The 20,099-nt window shown below is 34.8% G+C and overlaps 1 protein-coding gene across 2 annotated transcripts in view; it reads left to right on the top strand.

Annotated features, from left to right (window-relative positions):
• Positions 1-20,082, top strand: part of CXADR (CXADR Ig-like cell adhesion molecule) — a 67,181-nt gene extending 47,099 nt beyond the window's left edge. Inside the window, exon 8 of one of the 2 annotated variants that reach the window (XM_069475017.1) lies at positions 19,600-20,082. In XM_069475017.1, coding sequence (XP_069331118.1) covers positions 19,600-19,641 — 42 coding nt within the window. In that variant the 3' untranslated portion in view covers positions 19,642-20,082. Of the gene's footprint in view, positions 1-8,640; positions 8,854-19,599 lie in introns of those variants that run through there. The other variant, XM_069475016.1, reaches the window with a different exon arrangement.
• Positions 20,083-20,099: the final 17 nt, after the last annotated feature.

The following is a 20,099-nucleotide window of genomic DNA, read 5'->3' as shown; positions in this document are numbered from 1 at the left end:
GGAACACTAGCCTCTTATTAATTAAAATCAAGTTTCGTTTTACAAAATGTATATTCTATTTTACAATTATAATGAGTATCACTTGGGTTTGGTTTTGGTTATGGACACTAAAAGTTCCATTAAAGACCGTTGTGTTTTCTGCTAACTTATTAAGTGACATAAGTGTTAAGAGAACCACAATTCATTGATTCATTTATCCTTGTTCCTGTGAATTTTAGTGATAAAAATACTTGTACCACTGAGAAAAATATTTTGACACATCACATGTGCAAAGTAAAGAATGGATAGTGTCAGTTTTAGATTTTGTATTTAAAATTTCAGGCTTACATATCCAATGGTGCAGCTTTTGAAATTTGTAAGAACAAAATTTGTTTAAAAGAACAACTTGCTCTAGTTTTGTGACCTTGTGTACTTTTGAAATAAAATCCTGAAAGCAGTTCTCTGCCTCATGGTGTGGCTTTATTATGCCTTCTAAAAAATATCCACTAAAGTTTCAATATGTTATTCCTCCCTGCTTTCCTGCATCAAGGTTTTCTTTTTCCCCTTGTGCATCCTTTAAGCAGAAGGAATAAAGATCGCAACAATCATACAATGAAAACATGTCAAACATGTATTTCCCCAGTCCTGTGTATGTATATGATACTGTATAATAATTGAGGTTGAAACCTGTTAAGTTCTATGATCATTTCAGAATTTATAGTATAAACTCTAAGTTTTTCAGATGCATTAAAAATGTGCATGCCTGTATATATTAAATACATATCTGTCTTAGTCTGGTCCTGCTGCTATAACAAAATACCTTAGACTGGAGGATCAAGGCATTGGCAGATTCGGTGTCTGGCAAAGGCTTACCCTCTGCTTTAAAGATGGTGCCTCTTGCTGTGTCCTCACATAGCAGAAGGGGGCAAGAGAGCTTGCTTGAACCTTTTTTCATAAGGGCACTAATGCATGAAGGTGGAGCCCTCATGACTTGATCACTTCCCAGATGGACCCCACTTCTTAATACTATCACGTTGGATATTAAGATTTCAACATACGAATTTGAAAGAGACACAAACATTCAGATGACAGCAACATCTTGTTATGGTTTATTTTCATGGACTCTAAACATTGATTTCATGAAAAACCAGGAATACGGTATTAATGCTTCTGTAAGAAGACATGTTGAGGAATATTTTATTCATACTATGGTTTCTCAGTCTTGACACTGTTAACATTTTGGGCTATAACTTTGTCCAACAGCCCAACAGGAATGTCCTATACATGGTAGGATATTTAGCATCACCCCTGGCCCCTACCCACTAGATGCCCCCCTCCCTTCACCACCAAAGTTGTGACAATAAAAAATGTCTCCAAACATTGCTAAATGTCTCCCAGGAATGGGAGGCAAATCACCTCTGTTTGAGAACCACTGCTTTATAGTAATGTGAATTTTCTACTCAGGGATTAAACATGAACAGCACAGGATTTAGAGTCAGGTGTATTTGAATACCACTTATTACATTAATATTACTAGTTGCTTCACTTTGCTTCAGTTTCCTAGTGTTTAAAATGAGTATAAAAATGCCTGCTTCACAGGAGATGTTGGAAAATTTTAAAGAAAATTGCTATAATCTTGAAAAATCTTTGGATTTATCCCTGATAGGTGGGATGCTGATAATGATACACAGACTTTCAAAGAATTTAGATTATCATAAAATATATAGGAAACTGAGAATAGTGTAATGCCTTTAATTTAGACCATATTTTAATCTCGTAGCTTTAACAGCCAAATAATATTTCTGGTTAATTAAATAACAAATGGCAAAGCTGATTACATTGACACAATATTGAGTATGAAGTAATCTGTCAATATGGCATAGTTATAATCAAATGCAATTTCAAGATGCAATAATGGCAACAGTGAAAAGATCAGAAAGCTAGTCCTAGAAACTAAGCTCAGGTATTTTTGCTGGTATGTCCAAAGTATAAATCAAACATACTTTGTTGTCACTCAGGTGATTTTTTTAAATTTCACTAAATATTTATAGGGGGCAAAAAGTTGCTGCCTTAACATAATTGCACAAAAATAAGCTATTAGGTTCTCCTTGATGGTGGCTATTTAAAGAAGAATTTCTGGAGCTAATGAAGAACCGAGAAATAAATTTCAGTGTAGTAACCAAACACTAGGTTCTTGATCAGTTTATTTCTCCTTTCCTTGCTTAACTGTGAAAATTCTCTGTTGGAAAATGGGAGGTGGGAGAAGATATAGGAAATTATAAAGTTTGATATCAGTCCCCAACAAAATAAGAGAAGCTATCATGATCTTGACTTGTCCTTCCCTAAGTCATGCTACCCAATCTTCTCAGTGGATCAATTATCTTAAAATGTAAATATGATCACATTAAAAACCAGACCATCTGAACATGACATAAAGGCTTCTCATGGTCCATTATATTTCTCTATGGTTTATTTTCTCCACATCTCCAGATATACCTTTATGTGATAGCCATGCTAGACAGCTAAGGGGCTGTGATTTCATCTCTTTGTGAACTATCAACTTCCTCAGCCAAAAAAGGGTCCCTCCTTATTTACCTGCCCAATGCATATTTGCCCTGCAAATATCTCCTTTGAGTCATTTTTCTTGATTCACAACTCAGCTAAATTAGGGCTACTTATGGGCCCTCCCCATTGCCAGTACAGGTCTTTTATGGCATAAAGCATTTTGCATTCTCTTTGCTTCACATGCTTTTTATACCTCCTTTAGGAGTCTGAATCAGGCAGTGTCATGAGAAAAAGGGTGGTGAGTATGTGTAGTGAGGGAAAGGCAGCACTTGACTGAGAAAGTTAACTTGCCGCCCTGGCTGCAATGCTGTGTCACAATCATAGCTCACTGCAACCTCGAACTGCTGGGCTCAAGTGATCCTCCTGCCTCAGCCTCCCGAGTAGCTGGGATGATGGGCGCACACCACCATGCCTGCTAATTTAAAAAAAAAAAAAAAATGTTTTTTTGTAGAGCCAGGGTCTCTCTGTGTTGCCCAGGCTAGTCTTGAACTCCTTAAACAATCCTCCTGCCTCGGCCTCCCTAAGGCCCTCCTTAGAGATTCCAGCTGAGTGGGTCTAGGGTGAAGTCAGTGGCTCTCTTTTCTCTCCCAGATTGTTTCAAAAATTAACCAACTTTGGGAACCTCCACATAATGTTAAGAAACCCTGTGCAGATGACTCATTTCCATGCGAAGTCCCTAGTGTTAAAGTATTTTTTCTTGGGCTTCACAAACTTGCAGACATATGTGACTACACTTAATGTGGCTAAAAAAAAAATGCTTAAAAATTTTTGCCTAATTTTGGTATACTGATGGTATTTCTTGATATTAGAATTTAGGGAGACCTACTTAGATACTTAAAACACCATTTCTTAGATTTCTGTTTTCAAAAAACCTGGAGTATTACATCAATTATTTTAAGTCTTTTTAAATAACTGGTCTTCTGCAATGACCAGTCATTTACAAGTAATTTCTATGTGCTATTGTAATAGTTTGCAGGGGATGCCATAACAAATTGCCATAAACTAAGTGGCTTAATCAACAGAAATTTAGTCTCACTGTTCTGGAGTCTAGATGTCCAAAATCACGGTGTTGGCAGGGTGGTGCCTTCTGAGGGCTGTGAGGGAAGGATCTGTTCCAGGCCTCTGTCCTTGACTTGTAAATGGCCGTTTTCTCCATCTCTCTTCCCTCTAGGTATGTCTACCCCCTGTGTCTAAATTTCCGCCTTTTATAAGGACACCAGTCATTCGATTAGGACCCACGATCCCTAATTGCCTCCCCCCCCCCCCCAGGAGTATACTCTCTTTATTTCAAATATGAGTGACTATAATATACTTTGTTAACCTCACATCTGCTTGTCAAGTGAAAAAGTTGATGAAGTGGTTATGAGTTTGTCTTTTTAAACGACTCTTGCCGACAAGATGAAACAATATTTTTTGAGGGAATTAGACCTTTAAAAAATTTCTGTATTTTAAGTTATTCACAGGATAACTTTTTATGGACCTGAATAATTTTCTTTAGTTTTTTTTTAATATTTCAAAAAGGTAATGCACAAAGCATAGAGTGAAATCTAAGTCACCTCACTCATATTGCCCAATTTGTCCCTACTTCCCCTTCAAAAGGCTTAACTGCTTTTTAAAAATTATTTTTCTTTCAGAATATTATGGGCATACAAATGCTTTGGTTGCATATATTGCCTTTACACCGCCCAAGTCAGAGCTACAAGCGTGCCCAACCCCCAGACGTCACACATTGTACCCATTAGGTGTGAATTTGCCCATCCCCTTCCCCTCAAATAGTTGCTTCTTACATTTTATTAATTTCTGAATAGGTCATCTTCACAGAGCATAAAATTCAAAAGGTATAAGTATATAATGAAAAGTAAAGTTTCTTATTTATCCTAGGAAGGCTCTTTACATATACAAGTACTTGTGTATGTGTTTACTGTGAATATTTATCTTAAAAAATTAATCGTCAATGGAATGGTCATGGAGGTGAGGGAATATTAGGTTTTTAGACAGGACTAGAAGAAGCAACCATGGCAGAGAATGTAGAGAGATAAAGGTGGAAGTTGGAGTCCTGATTCTTCAAATAGTTGAAAGTTAAGCTAAGGAATTCAGTTTTGAACATATTGAGTTGGAGTTTATTATATATGCAAATGGAGATTTTGAATAGATATAGACATGTGGAGTATGAGAGAGGGCAGGACTGGAGACGGAAATGGGATTCGTGGGCATGTAAATGTTGGAGATTACCAAATGATGTAGATAAAGACAAGTAGCCAGATCCTGGGCACTTCACTTGAATAGGAAGTAGGGAAATGAAAAAAACATATATTAAGACTGATATTTGGGGTCCAATGCTGTCAGCCAGTGGGAAAGACAGTATTCCTAGCAACTTTGGATGAACTGCCTGATTCCATCTGCTGCTGCTCCTGTCAGGAAGGCTTTTTTGGTATTTCGAAGATGTACTTCTCAATTTTAGAATTTCTAAATTAAAAAACTAACTTCTGGGCATCACTGCTTTGGGAGGGAGGAAAAGGAGAAAAATACTCAACAGGGTTTCATTGATTGAACAAATTTAATTTGGTATAAATGTTGTAAGTATATACAGTGTTGGGGGGGTGGAGGGACCTCTGAAAACAATACTTCAGGCAGGATAACACCATAAAGCAGCTTGGGAGACAGCCTGTCCTGGATCCATCCTGTCTCCACTACTTACTAGCTGGATGACCTTAGTCAAACCACTTAACTTCTCTACACTCCATTTCCTCACCTATAAAATAGAGTACGTACCTGGTAGTATCTATCCCAATTGTTACGGGATTGATAGTAATACATGTCAAGTGCTTAGGCTGGCACCTGGTTAGTGCTCAGTAAGTGTTGGCTGCTAGCATCATCATCATCCTTGTTGTAATATAATAGTAATATCTGCCTCATATTAATATGACTGTCCAGTTTTCCGAGGATAGTCTGGTTTTGTGTCTGTTACTTCAGCGTAATTACTAACAGCAATAAATACTTTGCTCTCAAGTGTCTTGGACAGTAAGATTTATGGTTATCCTATCTTTAGGGTTTACAGAGTAGCTTGAAATTAGAGCCTTAATGTTATGTAGTCAGCATGAGAAAGGAAACAGCTCTAATCACACCTTCTCTGTCACTGTTCAATCAAAAGCAGGCTGGTCTGAAGGTAGTGAGTTCTCTCAACAGAGTTCAGTCAGTTACAGATTGAATACCTTTTTCCACTCTTTCCTCCCTTCTCACTACTGCACTGGACTGGTCTTTAACAAAAGCAGCACCGAAGGCTGGGTGCAGTGGCTCACGCCTGTAATCTCAGCAATTTGGGAGGCTGAGGTGGGAGGATTGCTTGAGCCCAGGACTTTCGAGACCAGCCAGGGTAACATAGCGGGACCCCGTCTCTACAAAAAAAAAAAACAAAAAAAAAAACGTAGTACCAGTATAGTTAAATTCCCATTATGTTTTGATTATCTCCAAAAGTCTAGAACATACACCAGTACTGTTATAAAGTGTGACGTCATTCCCTGTGTTATACAAAAATACCTACTAGTAATAGAAACTATTGAAAAAATTTCCATCTTTATGAGCCAGGATATGTTTTTAACTCATTGCATATTCTGAATTTGATTTGCATCTGACTTGAAGTATTTTAAAAATTGTTTCCTTGTTAAGATAGCATTGTAACAATAGTAAATGAATTTTAAAATATTTCTAAAATGACAGCATCACCCAAATTTGTCCTATTTCTCTTCTGGCATATTTAAAATATATATATATATATATTAAAGTGCATGTTCTCTATTGGTTTTTTTTTCCCACTTGATATTGAACATCTTACCTGTTCAAAGTATTTCATATATATCCATTTGAATGGAGCATGGTGTCTAATTAAGTTGATGTTCCATAACTCATCATTTTCTTATTTTTGGACCTAGAGATTGTTTCCAATTTTCTGTTATATGTAATATTGCAATCCTAGAGTCTTTTCTATTCTTTTGAGCAATTTCAGAGAACAGGTATTAAAACAATGGGTTGTTAGGACAAGTGAAATTGTGGAATTTAAGTGAAGCCATCGTTTCTTACATGCCAGATCATTTCACAAACTTTTTTATTGATGCAGTGATCTCTAGACAACAATTTAAGGAAACTGGTAAGGGAAAAAGTAAAGCGGTAGCCTTTTTTAAAAAAACTGTGGCAAGAACACTTAACATGAGATCTATCCTCTTAATAAATTTTAAGTGTACAATACAGTATTGCTATAATTATGGGCACAATGTTTTATATATCTCTAGAAGTTAAATATTAATAAAATTAGCCCTTTGTGATACGAACTGCAACTTTTTTCCTTGGGTTATCATTTTTTTTCCTTTACCCATTAAGATGTCTGAACTTGGGTTATCATTTTTATTTGACTATTTATGTATGCCCTTTTCTATGTAATCCTAATCCTTTTTAAATCCCACCACGAGAGAAGCTATTTCCAAACCATTTTTGATTTAACCTGACTTCTCTCCCTCCTTGAACGGTACCCTCACTGGTACCTGAGAGTCACTTGTCTTTTCATGTGTTTGTCTCCTTTAACTGTATGTCAGATTTCTCAAAGGTGGAGACATCTTTACATCTAAATTATCAACACATAACAGATTCTCAGTAATCTTTGTCAGTGATAATTGCAGCAGTTCTGGGTATGTTCATATCACGCAATCACCACATGTATCCCCATGATAGTGTGTCTCCTTTATCTTTGTTTTCTTCCAGTTGCTGGAGGTATTTTTTTTTGCTAAGAGCAGTTTTATGGATTCAGCACAAACTGAACTAATGAAGAAAATAAGTTATTTTGCACTTGAAAAGATGTGTCTGGGTCACATGGTAGGTCAGCCGTCACATATTATTCCAAGTTAAATGTTGGCTGCTGGCACTGTGCTCTTTTAATGTTGCTAAGTAGGACATTTTCCCCTCACACAGTCCCAGAACTGTCAACAGTGAGAACACTTTTAGGGAACAGTAGAATGACCTTGTGATTCTGGGAGGACAGAATGATAGAGAAGATGCCAGCGACTACAATTTGCAACCTGTTAGAAAAATCATAGTCCTCCAACATTCACCAGTCTTTTAATCTGACAAAGTGGTGACATTTTATGTGCTCAGAGAAACAACAGAACACAAAGTAAAATTAAATAATTACATGAGAGGAACTGTAATCTCTGCATTGTCAACCAAAAGATACTATCTGCTGTGTTTAGAACAAGATAAAGATGCACTGTAGGCTGGGCGCGGTGGCTCACGCCTGTAATCCTAGCACTCTGGGAGGCCGAGGTGGGCGGATCGTTTGAGCTCAGGAGTTCGAGACCAGCCTGAGCAAGAGCGAGACCCCACCTCTACTAAAAATAGAAAGAAATTATATGGACAGCTAAAAATATATATAGAAAAAATTAGCCGGGCATGGTGGCGCATGCCTGTAGTCCCAGCTACTCGGGAGGCTGAGACAGGAGGATCGCTTGAGCTCAGGAGTTTGAGGTTGCTGTGAGCTAGGCTGACGCCACGGCACTCACTCTAGCCTGGGCAACAGAGTGAGACTCTGTCTCAAAAAAAAAAAAAAAAAAAAAAAGATGCACTGTATAGAAGCCAGTAGGACCTTATGAACATATGTACATATAGATTCGATTTAAACTTCTTGTAATGTTATGGGCAAAAGATTTGTAATATAGTTAAGTGAAGAAATTTACATAGCAGTTCAAGTTCTGCCAAAAAAGAAATGTCCACAGGCTATTGTAAGTGTTAAAATAAAAACAATTTAAAATGTCTATGGTGGTTAAAGAAAAGATATGCCAAATTTTAAGAGAATAACTTGAGGTGGTAGTTTTTCAAATTTTCTCCAACATATATTTATTACGTTTGTGTATCATCCACTTTAGTATCAAAGCAATACTTGAAACACAGTATCATCTCATCCAAGACAGCCATCGGGCCATACTGACACACCCTGACACACACAATCCACACTCTGCTGCCTGGCATCAGCAAGTAAGCATATTAATGATTAAACACTCAAATGTTAACTAAGAAACAAAAGTATAGTTCTTTTTTCCTGTTTGCTCACAGGAAGAAGAGAGAATAGATTTTAAAAATTCAGCACTATCCCAAGTATTACATGTGATTCCTTTTTGGACCTCTGAGAACAATTTGCAGAAGCAACCAGAAAGACCTCATTATGATAGGGTTTCATCTCTGTTCAAATATCCTGTAATGGATCCTGGAGTGGAAATATAGGGCTGCTCATGGGTGTAGTACTTCACATAGAATGGATCCTAACTCCCTTCCTTCCTTTTGTTAACAGTGCTATTAATAGAGGGGGATCCATTATGGCCACCAGTTAGTGCTTTCAAGGCATGCATAAGAAAGACATGCTTATTACTGGCTTTTTGTGTGCAATCAACTCCGGGGGGGAAAGGTTTGTGCTCACTTGTGATTTAAGATAAATGGAAGGATTTGTTTAGAAGCAGTAAGTATAATTGTTAAAGTGTTTGGGCTCTGGAGTTAGGCAAAAGTTTAAATCCTGGCTCCACCACTGAGCAAATGAGGAACAAACTATTATACCTCATGAATATACATGAGACAATCCGTGTAAAGTGTCTAGCACAGCACCTGGCTGGTATTAAGCCATCATTCAGTGATGACTCTTTCAGCTGTTTATTTATTTTGGTCTGTAACAGCACTGTGAAGATAGTCTTCCAAGGGAAGAGACTATTGTAGCACAGGGTGGTTAATGTACACCTCATTGTGCCCTCCTGCATTCACAACTTTGGTTATTCTGTTGTGCAAACTCTCACATGGTTCCTAATGTATTTGGACATTATACTATTAAGGTCTTCCAAATCTGAAAGTTAAAAGTCCTGCTTCCAAGATAAAAGCAAGAGTAGGGATGTTTGGGGAAAAAAATGCTTATTCAGTGACACACACACATACAAAAAGAAAAAAGACAGATAGCATTTTAGAGGTAGGATGGTTTGTTTTTAAACCAGATACAGTTAAGTTGAAATCATTATGAAAGACATAGTAACAAAAAATGTTACTATAAAATGCTCTATGTTATCTATCTCGTTCAGTATCATTTTAGGAAAAAAAATCAAGATTCAGAAAGGTTTTGATTTCTGAATCAAGGCCAAACAGGAACAGAATCCAGGTCTTTTAATTCCTGGTCAAGTATTTTTCTAGGAACCTTAAGTCCTTGGCAGTCCAGACCCTGAGAGAACTATATGTAAGGAAAGAAGGGCAGAGTTAGAGTGTCAGCAACACTAGCCAAGAAGGCCAATGACAGGATAGCTGACTAGTGCCCTCCATTCTCTCTGTGAAACGTGGTCACCTAAGAGTGAACAGCTGCAGACTCTTTTCCTGATGCCCATGGATGCCCTGGTGGGGTATGTGCTTGATGAGAGTCTGCTTTTTGTTGGGCAGCAACTCTTGATGCTTGTCATACTTGCTATGATTAGATATTTAATTGTACATATCAACTATACTACATATGGCAAAGATGACATATCTGATGAAAATAAAAATTTAATTCTCCTGTCACATTGCTTCAAAAGTATTAATATATTTTCACTCTACTGCAAAGAAACCAAACTTTGAGGATCCATGAGTCTAGATTATAGAAAAAACACAAATAGCCCCTAGTGATAGACCCAAATTTTTAGGGGGAAAAAAAAATTTTTTTTTTTTTTAAATTTTAGAGATTTACTCTGAGCCAAATTTGAGGACCATGACCTGGAGCCACACCCAAGAAGCCTTGAGCAAGTGGACTCCTAGAAAAATTCTTAACTCTACATCAAGACTTTGGTGACTGAAACTATACTGATATATTTTAAACATCTAAAATGTTTAAGAAATATATCATTCTTAATGGATTCCCACTTACATTTTTTTGGGATTGCCAGTCCTGATTGTCAGAGGAGATTATACTGTAAACCCTCGTGCCAAATCCTTATGTTACACTCTGTATTTTAACTTTTGTGTATCCCTTCCAGGATTTGTCAGGGAGTAGCAAGCACAACAAATGGTATTTTCAAAATTATTTTCCAAAGGATCTTATTTAGTTATCAATATCAGGTTTTAAAAATGGTCTGTCTTATCACTAGACAATATTAAGAATATTCTTTTTTTTTTTTTTTTTTTGAGACAGAGTCTTGCTCTGTCACTCAGGCTGGAGTGCAGTGGCATCATCATAGCTCACTGTAACCTCAAATTCCTGGGCTTAGGCAATCCTCCTGCCTCAGCCTCCTGAATAGCTGGGACTACAAACACATGCCACCACACCTGAGCAATTTTTTAATGTTTTATTTTTTTGTAGAGGTAAGGTCTCGATATGTTGCACAGGCTGGTCTTGAATTCTTAGTCTTAAACTATCCTCCCCCCTCGGCCTCCCAAAGTGCTGGGATTACAGTAGGCATGAATCATCATACCCAACCTTATTTCTATCTTTTGATCTGTACCTTTTATTAACCTTATATTCTAAATATTTGTGCCCTTTTTTCCTAATGGCAGCTTTACTGATACACTAATGTGTTGTTTTTTTACACACACAAGAGTTCTAGACATCGGGTATAAATGGCAAGCAAGAAATCAACAATATACCTCAGTGTAGACTATGAGAATTTTTTATAGAAGGATTTGAATGTCATAATATCCTCTGTGTTTGTCTCTTTCTCTCTCTCTCTCTCTCACACACACCCAGCAGACAGAATTAGGGGCTTACAAATTAACCAGACAAAAAAGAAACACGAAATAGATTTCACTTAGTAATAATTCAGATGACACAACTGAATTTTATATTTTTCATGTTCCATTACTTGAGACAAAGTTCAAAAATTTAAAATACACTTTCATTTTTAATCAGCATATTTTATCACTTCTTTGCAAGAAGTGATTGATAGATGATCTGTAAAATGCAAAAACAATGTTTGTTTTTTCTATTAAAGTTTAGTGAAACAAAGAGTCAATCACACTTGCTGTTTTTCTGTTGAATTTTACAGCTTATTGATTTGACTTTAAAAAATTTATTGTCTATATATTTTCTATGTGTGAATTCAAAAAGTTGGCAATTCTGTTATGAGATTAACTTCTCCATTTATTTCTGGACTTTAAAGGAATACTTCTGATCACCACCACCACCACCACCACCACCACTGGTGGTGTACACTGAGATATATTATTGAAGAGACATTTCCAAAAGAAATCTGTAGATTAATATCTAACAATAAAGATTGGTTAAATTAGTTAAGGCACATACATATGAATACTATGAAACTATTAAAAATAAGGTTTTAGGAAAAAAAATCAACATAAGAAAATATTTCAAGCTTTCACATTGTGTTACCATAACATGAATATATTTCATATCATAACAACATTACAAGTATAAAGTTCCCTCATCCAATAAAACATTAAGAGTGGTTATATCTGCTAGAAGGATAACAGATGATTTTGAATATCTGTGTGCTTTTGTATATTTAATTTTTATCCTAAATGAACAATACTACTTTTATTAACAGAAAAATAATTCTAATAAAGAAATGTTTGTTGTATATTGTAACTATAGCATACTTAATTAAAATTCTCCATTACCAATGACAATTTCTACATGTAGATCCATAGAAAAAGCAGTGATTTAAATTATAACCATGAACACTTTTCATGTAGGAGGGAGATTATTATTTGCAAATACAACCTCTAGTTTTGAAGTTGGAAAAGAATATCTGATGCCCTCTTGTGGCCAAAAATTTTTATAGGTGATTTATTCCTTTTCATTGCAGTCTGGTCTAAATCAAGAGAATACCAAAATGATATCAATTTTATTGCTTTCTAAATGACAAAAAATAATGCTCACACACTGTTATTAAGGTTAAGGGTAACCATTAATTAGCAGTTTAGAAACTATCTTCCCAACCCTCTAACGCTTAAAAGCATGTGTCCTGGAGTCACATACTGCCTGGGTTTGAAGCCTAATTAGTTAGGTTACCTGGAGCAATTTACTTGAGTACTCAGAGACTCAAGTTTCCTTATTGGTAAAGTGAAGATAATACTAGAACATGCACAGGTTTATCACAGAATGGAAAGCACTTGCAGTACTTAATTTCCATTTTGCTCAGTAAAATGCTTTATATGTGTATATGTACATATGAACTATATATAATGGTGGTATTCTGTGATAAATCTAAGTGGATTCTATTATTATCCTTACTTTAAAATTATTTTAATTATTATGGGTACATAATTTATCCTTACTTTCTATATCCATTTTTATTCTTTTTACATAGAAGATATTTAAACATATTTAAACATATTTATTGAGCATTTGATACTTGCCAGGTACTAGAGTATTTTACAGTAATCATCTCATTTTATCATAAACCTATTAAATCCTCTTATTAGTCTTTTTGCTACTTTCATCCCTCACATATAACATCACAGACATCTTTCCATATCAATAGACACTAATCATACTTTTATCAGCCTCATACTCTTACACAATATGAATGAATTATAATCTTTCATTATTCCAAATTATGCTGCAACAAGCATTCTTGCACATCAGTTTTTGTACAGCTGTGAAAGTATTTCCATAGGATATCTGCTAGATATATAGAAGTGGAATTACTGGGTACAAACATTTTTACAGATTAAAAATTTTTTCTGGCATTGTCAAATTGCCCTCCAGAAAGAAAGCAAACTAATTTCTCCCAATGTTTGTCAATTTATTAGGTGAAAAATGGCATTTCATAGTCTCAAATTATACTTCCCTTGTTATTAGTGTGCCATTAGCATGTCTGTTGTTTTCAGCCATTTGTATTGCTTTATCGATTGGCTGTGCTAAATAATTTATTCACCAAACAAATTTATGCATATAAATGTTTCTGGTTCTGTACCCCTAATTCCATTTCACTGGTGTATTAGTTGATTCTTATGTTATACTTTAGAGTATATGTTAATAAATCATGCAAAAGGAAGAACATCCTCCTCTCATTGTTCTTTAAAAAAAATTCTTGGGTATTCTTGAGAATTTCTTTAAAAAATTATTGTTAATTCTTGAAACATTCTTCCATGTACACTTAAAAATCAGGCTTTCTAGTTACATAAAATTTCATTGGGATTTTTATTATGATTTATATTGACTTTATATATTAATTAGTAGAAAAGTAAAGTTTTTATAATATTGAATCAATTTACAAATAGTATATTCTTCTATTCAGTTTTTTGTCTTTTGACAGATTTTTATAATTTTTCTACTCCATAGGATTCATTCATTTTTGTTAAAGTTTATTTCCAGGTATTTAATACTTTTTCTTAATACAGATATTTCTCCCACAAAATACTATATTTAACATTTTTCTCATGAAATTAATATGTAATTGGGAACACTGGGGGAAAAATATATAAAACCACTGGCCTATTGCAAGCATTTCTTATTTTGGAATATTTCTTTCTAGACACAGTTTAATCACAAACATAAAATTCTGTAACCACATTGCAATCATTTAATTCAGAAATGTAACAGATTGCCCATGACACATACATGCAATGTGATTATCAGTGAGGTGTAGTATTTCTATCTGCTAAAAATAACTCCACTGAACTTGTCTTAAATCACGTCCTTTCAAAAAGTGTTGTCTTTTTACCCCTTTTGTTACAAAGTAATAATGCTTAGTATAAAAATTTAAAGATTGATTGCACAAAGCAGAAAACTAAAATTCTCTGTATTTGCCCCTTCTCCTGCCTCTGATAACACTAACTACTGTTAAGAATTTGTTAGGACTGCAAACTAGTGCAACCCCTGTGGAAAGCAATATGGAGATACCTTAAACAGATACAAGTAGACCTACCATTTGATCCAGTAATCCCATTATTGGGCATCTACCCAAAAGAACAAAAGACATTCTATAACAAAGATATCTGCACCCGAATGTTTACAGCAGCACAATTCACGATTGCGAAGATGTGGAAACAGCCCAAGTCCCCATCAATATATGACTGGATTAATAAAATGTGGTATATGTATACCATGGAGTACTACTCAGCTATAAGAAACAATGGCGATATAGCACCTCTTGTATTTTCCTGGAAAGAGTTGGAACCCATTCTACTAAATGAAGTATCCCAAGAATGGAAAAATAAGCACCACATGTACTCACCATCAAATTGGTTTCACTGACCATCACCTAAGAGCACATTTAGGAATAACATTGATCGGGTGTCGGGCAGATGTGGGTGGGGGAGGGGATGGGTGTATACCTACATAATGAGCACGATGCGCACTGTCTAGGGGATGGACACGTTTGAAGCTCTGACTCAGGGGGGTTGGGGGGGCAAGGGCAATATACAAACTTTTGTACCCCCACAATATGCTGAAATAAGAACAACAAAAAAACCCTAATGGAGGAAAAAAAAAAAAAAAGAATTTGTTACTTATTTTTCCAGGCAATAGTGGCATCATTCTAGACATAACACTTTTCTTTCCCCACTTTTTTTTTTGGTTCTGTGTCATTACAAATTGATCTATTTTTTTTTTTATGGCTATATGGTATTTACCACAGTATTTCCTTGAATAGATGTTCAAATATTATTTAACTGTTCATCTATTGGTGTTTTTGCCATTCAAAACAATTTTGCAATGAACATTTTTACATAGATAATGGCCCTCTTGTTTGAGTACTTCTGCAGATAAATTTCTAAAAGTACAGTTGCTTGATCAAAGGATATGTACTTCAAAAAGGTTTAACTGTCCTCCTCTTTAAATTTCTAATATGAGTGTGACTGCTTCCCCACAAATCTTCACCAACGCTGAGCGTTAATTTTATGACTGCCAAAATAAATGTTTTAATTTGTACTCAATTACTAGTGAAGTTCATATATTTATTGGTCATGACACTAAAATTATGTACTGAAATGATCCATTAAACCTCTAGCCTAGATAGAAATGCTTTTTACCCATACTCCATATAGATTTATATTTTATAAATTTTATACAAGTATATATATACACACATAAATAAAATGATAGTTTTTTTAACCATGCAATGGGTGTCTAAATCTTAACAGGTGTTCTTTTCAAGTCCTATGAAATTTAAGCAAAAGTCTCCCATGATTACGTTTCTAACTTTTATGGAGGTTATTTCTACAGCTAACTATTCCTTTTTTGAGGATAGAAACAAATTCAATAGTTTTATTTGTGCTGATCGTGTGCTTTTCGGAATAAACATCAAACCACCCTAATTGCAGTAATGTATCTAAGTTGTAATGGTGAATTTGTTTTTGATAAGGCTTTAAATGTGCTTCCATTTTGGTCCTTATGTTATCCTTAAAATTTTATGTGAACAGCAAAGGAACATGGAAGATGGCCTAATGCTATTAAATTGGGAGGTGGGTGATAGTTTCTACAACCAATAAAGTGTATCCATTTTAAATAGGAATTGCATAAGCCTTCCCTATAACTAGTGCTTGTGTGACAACTTCCCAGGATGGTAAGTCCAATGCCATAAAGTGCCAAATGTCATGCAGGGTTATTTTTGTGTTGCCTTAGGAGACCCACAATGTTACTCCTTTACCCACTGGAATACAGATTCCAGAGAGTACATGGAGAATTTGAACAAGGTATATTCATATTATACATCATGTTAAATTACCATGTATTTGACAACTAAGAAAAAACAAGTTAAAGACTGTGATAAACTTGAGTGTTAGGTTAAGTATGAAATGTCCGATTTCCTTAAGTACTAAGTTTGACAGTCGATATCTCTGACATTTCACTTTGACATTATTGTGAAGGTACATCCTCATTCTTTTAAACACATGGTTTGGCTTGTGATTATCTTTCAAATATTTTTTTTTTTTTGAGCAATTTTTGTGAAACCATGGATCAGTGAAAAATTCAAGTTATTTTGGAATATTAGTTCCATCTTGGAAACAATGCAGCACAGACAACTTGAAATATCAACGAAATGTTTGGGAAGGATGTGCTAATGAACACACAGTATGTCAATGATTTGAAAAATGCTATTGTGGCAACTTTAATCTTGAAAATGAGCCATGTGGGCCACCTGAGACCAAGGTAGATAATGATGAACTGAAAGCTGTAGTGGAAGTGAGTCCATCTCAACCTACACGTAAATTAGCAGCAAGGTTTGACATGTTACTAAATTGGACCATTTGAAACAAATTAGCAAAATAAAGAAGCTGGATAGATGGGTTCCGCATTAATTAAACAGGTGTCAGAAGAGAAATCATCCCGAAGTTTGCCTTTCTTTGCTATCACGATATAAAGGTGAACCATTTCTACACTGTATTGTTAGGTGTGATGAAAAATGGATTCTTTTTGACATTCAAAAGCATTCAGCACAATGGTTGGATAAAGATGAAGTGCTGAAACACAGTCCAAAACCGAATATTCATCAAAAAAACTAATGGTGTCTGGTAGTCTAGCGCTGGTATTATCCACTAAAGCTTCATGAAACCTGGTCAATTGATTACAGCGGATGTCTACTGCAACCAGTTGGGCAAAATGATGAGGATGCTTGAGATGAAGCAGCCGAGATTGGTCAATAGAGACATGTCAGTTCTCTTGCAAGACAACGCACAACCACATGTCTCACAAACACTGCTCTAATTACAGAGGTTGGACTTGGAAACTGTCATCCACTGGATTCACCAGACCTTGACCAACTCACTACCACTTCTTCCAGGTTTTGGACTCCTTCTTACAAGGAAAAATATTTAATTCTCAACAAGCTGTGGAAAACATGTTTTATAATTTTATCACCACTCACTCTCCATGCTTCTTTGCTACTGGCATAAACAAGCTACTGTTAAGATGGCAAAACTGTGTTGATAGTTTAGGTGCATACTTTGATTAATTTTACTGCTTGAGATATAATAAACTAAACTTTTGATTCGAAATTGGACATTTCATATTTAATGACCTAATAATACCCTGTGTTAGTTATCTGTGTGTTATCTTTCCACTTAACCAATCATTGGTGCAGTTTGCTTTGTCATCTAAATTATCAGTCTATTGGGCTATACAGCCTATTGCAATATAATTTCTAGTTCAAGCAAATAAAATTGCTATCAAATTGTTAGCCCCCTTTTCAGAAATATCAGAATAGTCTGTAACAGGAAACTTGGTCAAGGATTTATTAGAGGCTAATTAATAGATACTTTAATGTCCTGTGTTCTCATTCACTTAATGTAATCTTTGCATCGGTTTTTTCCAAATCTTGGTCTAATATTGATTCACAAGTTTCAAGATTTGGTAGATTTTATAGGTAACAAACTGAATCTGGTGCCAAGGTATCATAGACCATGGGCTTTAAAAAAGCCCAGTTTGGTTTTATGTCAGGGCTTCATTAGTTAGCTTTTTGTGATCTTGGGCATTTTAAAATTCTCTAAGAATCCTTATCTAAAGTGGGATAATAATGACACTTACCTCTTGTGGTTATTATGAGGAAGTATTAAGTAAGTTTTTGGAACATAGTAATAAAAATAAAAAACTTATTGCTTACTATTATCTGAAAAATGGACAGAATAGCTACTGTGCAAGGTAAAATGTACGTTTATCAGGTTTTTTTCCCTTTTCTCAATCAAATAAGAAATTATCACATACCTATGATAGCTAAATAGAAGTTAACATAAATGCTGTATTATCTTAGCTTGAAATCGTAGTTTACTGAGAAGTTAAATACTTTGATATAAATATTACACTAAAAAAACAAAAATAAGCACTTAGTATTGATGTAATAGAACTTACCAAAAGAATTTGTATTTGTCAAAATCCACGTCCAAGTTTAACCTCTAAAATTTAGAGCTTTGCAGTTATGCCTACAAATATAAAATAAAATAGAGTATTAAAACAAATTATCTTCATTGTTCAGTGACAAACTACTCCTGCTTCAAACGGCCCGATAAGGTTTTCAAGTTGAAATTATACAGCCATGTTTTGTCTTCATTAGAGCAGTCCTGGAGTTGTTTAAGGGAGACAGACTTACAGACTTAACTCCTAGAGTCATAATTAGTAATTACCATTAAAAAAGTGTTTGGCAAACTTTTGTACCCCATGCTTACTGGAATTTAAGACACAACTGCTTGAGAGAGGGATGGTTTTATTTCATTAGAAATAGATTGAAAAAGCCATATTGATGAGAGCTTTCCTTTGCTCTAAATATATTTTAGAACAAGGTGGAGGATGGATAGTCAATAAGGGCAGACTCTTCTGCAGGTAGTACATCTTCATGTATGCAGTCAAATTCAAGTAATATTTTTGATCTGCGGTTGGCTGAATCTGCAAATATGAAACCGCCACAAAGGGCCAACTTACCTATAACACAAGCAAACTAATAAACAAATACTATCTGCCAACTTCATGATAAAAAATACTTGAAACTTTCCAATTTTATACCCACAAATCTGTCAATATTACCACAAAACTCTCTAGAACCCATAAGGAAACAGTACAATCACTTTGAAAGTTAAATTTCTTTTAACTTAAATAAAACTAATCTCCCCTGAGTTACCAATTGCCCCTAGGAAAATATGCTCTATTTGGAATAGGCATTCGCTATAGATTTCAGGCAAAAAAGTGAATATTATGATTTCGAAGTATGTTAAAGGTTGTATATGGCTTAACAAAGAGTACAATAACAATTAAAACTAGGAAAGTCTATAAGTTTAAAAAATGAGTTTTCTGATGAAGTTGCAAACATTTTAAAATACCACTGTAAAAACTGACTTCACACTTTCATACCACTGAGCTATACCTTTATGATTTGTGCACTTTTCTGTGTTCTATACTTAATAGAATGTTTTTAAAAAAACAGGAATTTTTGGAATAGTCAAAGCCATCCAATTATAATTTACTAGCAAGCTATGATTTTTCTTATATGTGAGATAATTTAAGACTGGAAATGTAAAGATGCAGGTGATGAAAAAAGTACTACTGATCTTAGTTTTTAAAAATTTGCCTCTGGGAAAAAATTCCAAACTCTTATAGAGGTATCTCTTTTTTTCTTTTTGTAGTTCAAGTACGCTTACAAGACTGATGAGATTACAGTGGTATAAGTATGAAGGACTACTGAAGAATCTGAAGTACTGTACTATTTGGCTTTATTTTAGACATATAGTAAAGACTTAAATGGTTTTTGAAAAAAGAACAAGGTACAAAGATCGGAGCGGCTGTAAGAACATTTTTCTGCTTCATGCAATGGCATTAGGCATGTAAGTCAGAAGTCGTATCGAAATTAGTACTGGCCAAATTCCCAGTTTAAAAAATCCTATGGATAGTGACTTTGATAATTAAAAGATGTTTTATTATATTTATATTTTCAATTAGCTACCACTAGGAAATTTTTAACTTTTTACGTGCATATTTTGATATGTGGTCTTTGGGGAAAGTATGGTTAATAAAAAGTTGAAGTTGATTTTTTAAAGGAAATACTGAAATTCTCATATTTTGTTTAATATTTTTGCTAAATATTTAGTTAAATATATTGATATGAAATATCCTTTACTCTTTCTCC

This window comes from Eulemur rufifrons, chromosome 7 (genome assembly GCF_041146395.1).
Source record: "Eulemur rufifrons isolate Redbay chromosome 7, OSU_ERuf_1, whole genome shotgun sequence".
Taxonomy (NCBI): Eukaryota; Metazoa; Chordata; class Mammalia; order Primates; family Lemuridae; genus Eulemur; species Eulemur rufifrons.
Note: the sequence above shows the minus strand (reverse complement) of the source record. Positions and strands in the feature narration are given on the sequence as shown.